The sequence below is a fragment of the Gekko japonicus genome, unplaced genomic scaffold (genome assembly GCF_001447785.1).
Source record: "Gekko japonicus isolate JY-2015 unplaced genomic scaffold, Gekko_japonicus_V1.1 scaffold203, whole genome shotgun sequence".
Classification (NCBI taxonomy): domain Eukaryota; kingdom Metazoa; phylum Chordata; class Lepidosauria; order Squamata; family Gekkonidae; genus Gekko; species Gekko japonicus.
Genome location: NW_015170280.1, coordinates 267,074 through 273,197, shown reverse-complemented (window position 1 = coordinate 273,197; position 6,124 = coordinate 267,074). Strand labels below are relative to the sequence as shown.

General features: G+C 47.7%; 1 protein-coding gene across 1 annotated transcript in view; it reads right to left on the bottom strand.

Moving 5' to 3' along the window:
• Positions 1–308: 308 nt before the first annotated feature.
• The window catches only part of NT5C1A (5'-nucleotidase, cytosolic IA), a 20,540-nt gene continuing 14,724 nt past the window's right edge, over positions 309–6,124 (bottom strand). Inside the window, exons 5-6 of the mRNA XM_015417764.1 lie at positions 4,932–5,116; positions 309–2,239 (exon numbers count right to left, since the gene is read on the bottom strand). Coding sequence (XP_015273250.1) covers positions 1,874–2,239; positions 4,932–5,116 — 551 coding nt within the window. The 3' untranslated portion in view covers positions 309–1,873. The remainder of the gene's footprint in view (positions 2,240–4,931; positions 5,117–6,124) is intronic.

The window sequence follows — 6,124 nt, the reverse complement described above, 5'->3', positions numbered from 1 at the left end:
GATCCATGAATGGCTACTAGCTGTGGTGACTAAAGGGAACCTCCATAGTCATCAGCAATAAACCTCTGAAACCCAGAACTCCTTTGCATATTAGGCCACACACCTCTAGTGTAGCCAATCCTCCAAGAGCTTACAGAGCTCTTCTTACTGGGGCTACTGTAAGCCCTTGGAGGATTGGCTACACTAGGGGTGTGTGGCCTAATATGCAAAGGAGCTCCTGCTACCAGTAGAGCCCTGCTAGGAGGTAACATCAGGGGGAGGGCCTTGGCTGCTATGCCCTGTTTGTTGGTTCTCCAGGGCAACTAGCTGTCCACAGTATGAGACAGGATACTGGCCTAGATGTGACCACTGACAACTGGTGTGACCCCACCAGTGGGTTTTTTATGGGTTACTGACCCAATGGAATACAATTCCAGCACAGCCCATGAGCACAGGAGGAGAACTGCAAAAACAGTTACAAACAGGTCAAGCCACAGCCTTCAAAACTGCTTCAAAGACAAGTGCAAAAAACCCAAACAGGTGGCAACAGCCAAAAAGCTCCAAGAAGCGTTTCAAAGATTCCAGGTTTTATTTATCCATCACATCTGTATCCCAGCTTTCCTCCAAAAAAACTCAGAGTGCCATAGACATCACCTATCCACAGAACAACCCTGCAAGGCAGGCAAGTAACTAATCCAAGGCTACCCAGTAAGTTTCAGGACTGAGATTTAATGTCTTCTTGATGGCCAAGACCAGTCCTTTTTGGCTGTACCACATTAATTAAGCACTGTTTTTATTTACTAAAACTTCTCGACAGCCTGAATTTGGTGGGGGCAGGCAAGGGGACATTCTGCGCCCAACTTATTTATCCTCAACCTATAAGTAAATTTTTTTTATGGAGATGCCCTGATTTATCCAGTGTGCCTCTGTGCACAGTCTTTCCTACCTTCTACATCTCCAGAGGCAACAGGAATCTCTCAACAGCAGAGGGAACAAGGAGTCATCCACTCCGCCATGCACATCTTTCACCCTGCAGCCAAAACTTGGCTTCTAGTCAACTTCACACCAACCTCTTTTGAGGAAAAGCTTCTGGATTTCCTCCCTTCTGCTACTGAGTTGCCCAAGGTGAAGGCTGGCACACATCACTGTGTTTAAAAAAAATCAGAATACCGTATTTGCCAAGAAAAGCCAGCTCCTTTGGCCTGTACCATATGAAGCCAAAGTATCCCTACCCAAGTATTTTGCATCTGCTTTTGTAAGCTTTGAGGAGGGAGTTGTATGGAACACAGAGACCCCATTTTGAGCCCCACAAGTACGCCACGAGCCTCGTTTTGCAGACAGTTCCAGGACCAAGGCACTTTCCAGGGGGCCCTTAACTTGGAAGAGGCGCCAAGGATTCTCTTGCATGGGCTCCGGCCTGTGGGAGAGCTCCATGCAAAGTGAGAATGGCCCTGTAGTTGGGGGACTCGGGGCCTGCGTTCAGCCTCACCTCTCCCCACTCCATAGCCAGCCCTGCTGTTCAAAACAACAGCTGATGAAGTCTGAGACTTCCTCAGGCATTGCCTACAAGTTATTAAATGTTTGCCATGCAGCGTAATAACTAGTAACTGCCTGTCTTAGCAACAAGCAAGTGTCAAAAGCTAGAATGGGCACGAGAGAGGTGTGAATGGCACAGGAGCTCAGGTGAGAGAAGAATAACAGGTCCACAAAGTGCAAAAACACAAGTGGAAGGAAGGCTTTCCCTCCCAGCAGCGTAGCCAAATAAGACACAACACTGGCTATCTGAACACCTTTGGTTCCAGTTGTGGGGGGTGCTCCCTCTTTTTCATCTCCCAAGAGAGACTTTAATCTCGAAGTATCCAAAGGCTGTCCCAGCCCATTCTGCCGTCTGTGACTACTTGCTGTTCTGGGTCTGTTTCCCCTGTGCTGCGCGCCTATGTTTCTGTGCCACCCCGTAGGGGACGTGGGCTGCAATCGTGCCCATCTCCTTTGCTCCCTCAACATGGAACATCTGATCATCAAAGAAGATATGCGGGCGGATCTTTTTCAGCAGAGGGCCCTTGGGGGCCCCTGCTAGAAAGAGGGCTTCATCCGTTTCAAGCCCCCAGCTCCGGAGAGTCTTTAGAGCTCGGGCCCCCGAACTGGCAGCACTACGAGCGGTGACGAGGTAGGTGCGGATGGGACATTCCAGGCGGAGGCCCTTGGAGTAAAACTTCTTCTGGAGCTTCCCGAGGGCTTCCAAGAAGCCTTTCAGAGGTCCCTGGGAAAGAAAAGTAAAGAGGAACTGTTAAGCAGGGAGTATAAAGAGGCCTCTCTGAAGCTCACAAAACAAATTGGTGCCTCTGGCATTTGTGAATATATGGGGAAATCATAACAGCCACCACCATGGTGGTGGGAAGCGCCATCAAGTCGCAGATGAACAAAGGTGGTTTGCCATTGCCTGCCTCTGTGAAGGAAGCCTGGACTGCCTTGACACAGAATAGTCTACTGTGAGCGTGCATGGCTTGTTCATCTCTAAATGAAACCACAGGGAGAGACCATCGAGAGGTTTGGCATCAGGCCTCACCAGTCTGACCTTGCTGATGGATTCTGGGTGACTGAACGAGGGTGAATCCAGACAAGTCAGAACTGGTTAGTGCCATTTAAAGAATTTCTGTGCTGTACTGATTCTTTAATCTATTATTTATTTATTTACCTTCAACTTCTACCCCGCTCAAACCCCTCCCATGGGTCTCTGAGCGGCTTACATAGTTTTGAATTATCCCTATCTATGGGCACATATATATATCATATTAGGGGCGGGACTACCTAACGGCACCCGGTGGGATTCAGTTGACGTGTCTTCGGCTCGGCTCGGCTTCTCAGCTTCGGGTCAGCATCTTCCCTCCGCTCTCTTCAGGCTCCTCGGGAGATCTTTTGGAGTTGGCGGGCCCATTCGTCTTGCTGATCGCATCTTTGCTATTATGCCATATCTATTTCTAAGTCATTACACCATATATATCATGCCATATATTCTTTAAGCTATTATGCCATATACACAGAGAGAGAGAGACATAGATACATATGTGTGTGTGTGTGTTTTGATCAAGAAATGTCTTTAATATATGTAAAATTGCACTTTATATTGTGTTTTTGTAATTATATTTTAAGCACTTTCCCCTATTTCCTCTTTTCTTCTGTATTCCCTTAAAATGTTTTTTTTTTAAGAGAGAGAATCTCTGTGCCCAAGGCAGGCTAACTATGCTTCACTGTCCAAGCAGAGAAATCTGATGAATGTAAAATTATTTTTTAATTATCTACTCGGAACCAAATTGTGATTGAAACTGTGGCCAGATTTGTGTACCTTGCAGCTAGGAGGCGAACAATGTATCAGCAGACAGGGCCTTGACTGTTCAGACTGTTTCCTCCCTGTTATAACTTCGGTTGTTATGCCAATAAAGGTTGTTTGTTTGCTTCACTGTAAAGGTGATGTTGACCAAAGCAAAGCATTTGGCCATAGGATTTGTGCATTCACACGGTGCCTGCTTTAAACTTGGCTGCTATCCATGCCATTGTAAAAGATGTGTGCTTTTGCCTGGCCAGTGTCATGCTATGGTGAAGAAAATCAATGAAGCCCTTCTAGCTCCATCTATACTGCTCTGGGACTCCTCAGCCTTAGCAAGTTGCTGTCAGAGGTGTCTTGAGCAGCTTTCCAGCAGCTCTGTCTGCTCTGCAGGCTGTGTCCTCCTTAGCAGGCTGGGGACCTTGCTATGTGGCACACCCAAGCTGTTGTCACTTCCGGGCTTGACTCTTATAATGTGCTAGGAAGCTGCATCTAAGCAAAATGCTATCCCATTCAGTGTCAGGAGCACTGCAGATTTCACTACCCACTTCCGATGTTCTGTTAAGTGTAATTCAAGCACTGGGTTTTGGTTGTACCTTCAAGATGGTCTCTCCCTAGAGCAAAATTCCTTCTACCTTCAAGGCTCAGCCCAGGCTCTGCTTCAGTCACCTTCATGTAATACAAACTTCTTCTGCTGCTAGAGCAGGGCCTTTGCAGCTGTGGCCCAAACCAAGGCAGTAGAATAGGCTTGCCAACCTCCAGATGGGGGCTGGGGATCTCCTGGAATTGCAACTGATGTCCAGATGACCGAAATCAGTTCCCCTGAGAAAATGGCTGCTTTGGAGGGTAGTTTCTATGGCATTATACCCTGTGGAAGTCTCTCCCCATTCCAAATCCGGCCCTCCCCAGACTCCACCCTCAAATCTCCAGGAATTTCCCAACCAGGAATTGGCAACCCTAACTGTGGAACAACCTCCCTTTCTTCCTTTGTTTACCTTTTGGAAGTTCTATAAAAACTTTTTTTTTAATCTGCTCCTTAGGGGAACATTTTTGAGTCATTGCTATCTATTGTTGTTTGTCTTTGTCTTTTTAATCTTTCCCCAACATCAGAAAAGCAGCAAATGCCTTTTTAAATAACGAAATAAATAGCAAGTTGTGATTTGCATCCCAAGCAAGGGGGACCAATTGCCTTCTTCGGTGCAGGGGCTCATCTCAGAGCTGGCCAATCATAGCCCAGTTGGCAATGCCAGTCTCCTCCCACACCACTGATACCTGGGAGTGAACAGGGCCTCTGTGCAAAGTTGGCACCATCCTCACTGTCTCCTGTGCTAAGCCAGGGGTATCCATGCTCACCGAAAAAGTGGCTCTCAACAGCCCCTCATAGCGATGGCCTCTATTTTATTTTTACTGCTCTTATACCCTGCTTTTCCCCCCAGTGGGGACTCAAAGTGACTTACATTGTTCTCCTCTCCTCCATTTTTGTCTTCATAACAACCCTGTGAGGCAGGCTAGGCTGAGAATAAGTGACTGGCCCAAGCTTCCATGGCAGAGTGGGGATTCGAACATGGGATTCAAACCAGACTCTAGTCTGACTCTTTAACCACTTGACCGCACTGGCCTACATTCCCACCTGAGCCAGTGGTTTGTTCTCATGCTCTTTCTCATGTTCAAAGAACTTGTCGAGACCCTGAGCTTTCACTATCTGCTCGGATTCATCCGAAAAAAGGACAGCGTCCCCATCAAAGGCCACGCGGAGCTGGTCCTCAGAGATCTGCACATCTGTGTTTGGACTGAAGATAGTGGCGGCGGCAATCCCTTGCAAAAGAGAAAAGAAGGTCTTGTGGCATTCCATCGAATTCCTGCTACCCCCTCCAGGCTGGGCTGATATTGTTCTTCCTCCTCCTCCAACCCACCTCTTCTTTCCATGTGCAATTCATTTTAAAGGTATGCAGATTCAAAATGTTATTTCAGTTGAATATAGGTATCTAAAGGGGTTGATCACAAACTGACTGTGGTTGGAGGTAGACTCCTCTCTAAGTGTTTGTTATTGCACCAGAGGAACTCAGCATCACGCTCTACTGGCAAGCTTTATAATAATTCCAGAGGGGTGATCATGTCAGGCTGCCAACCTCCAGATGTGGCCTCTGGATCTCAGAGAATTACTGGTGATCTCCAGACTACAGAGATCAGCTCCCCTGGAGGAAATGGCATCTTCAGCGGATGAGGCCTATGACATTACACCCTGCAAAGGCCACTCCCTTCCCCAAACCCTGCTCTTCCCAGGCTCTACACCCAATTATTTTGGGAATTCCCCAACCCAGAGCTGGCAACCCATGTCAGTATATTGCTGGGGGGGGGGACCCCCAATCAGACAGCTTTAGCCTCCCAGAGCATTTTATTCCTGCACATTTGCAGAATTCTTCTCCGTCAGGGAACACTTAGGCAGGAATAAAATGTTGTTGGTCTTTAAGGTGCCACCAGATGTCTGGTGATGCAGAAGGAATCCTAGCCTGGTTTGGCTGTTCTGAGCAACTGGAAAAGATCAATCCAGAACTTGTTTCCCTGCGTAATTCCACACAGACCTTGCATGGCACAGAGGGTGGATGCCCCCCCTCATTCCAGCCCCTTGCCCGCTGTGGATTCCCCCAAGCCCAGGGAGTCTGTTTAGTCCACACAACTAGTGGGGACAGAACTCATATTAGGGCAAAGAGCCTACACAGTCACATGGGTGAAACAGCTATACCCATTCATCCAGTGGGGGAGTGCACCATGACAGTGAAACTGGTAACAATAGTCTCTACACATGGGCATACACATACACAT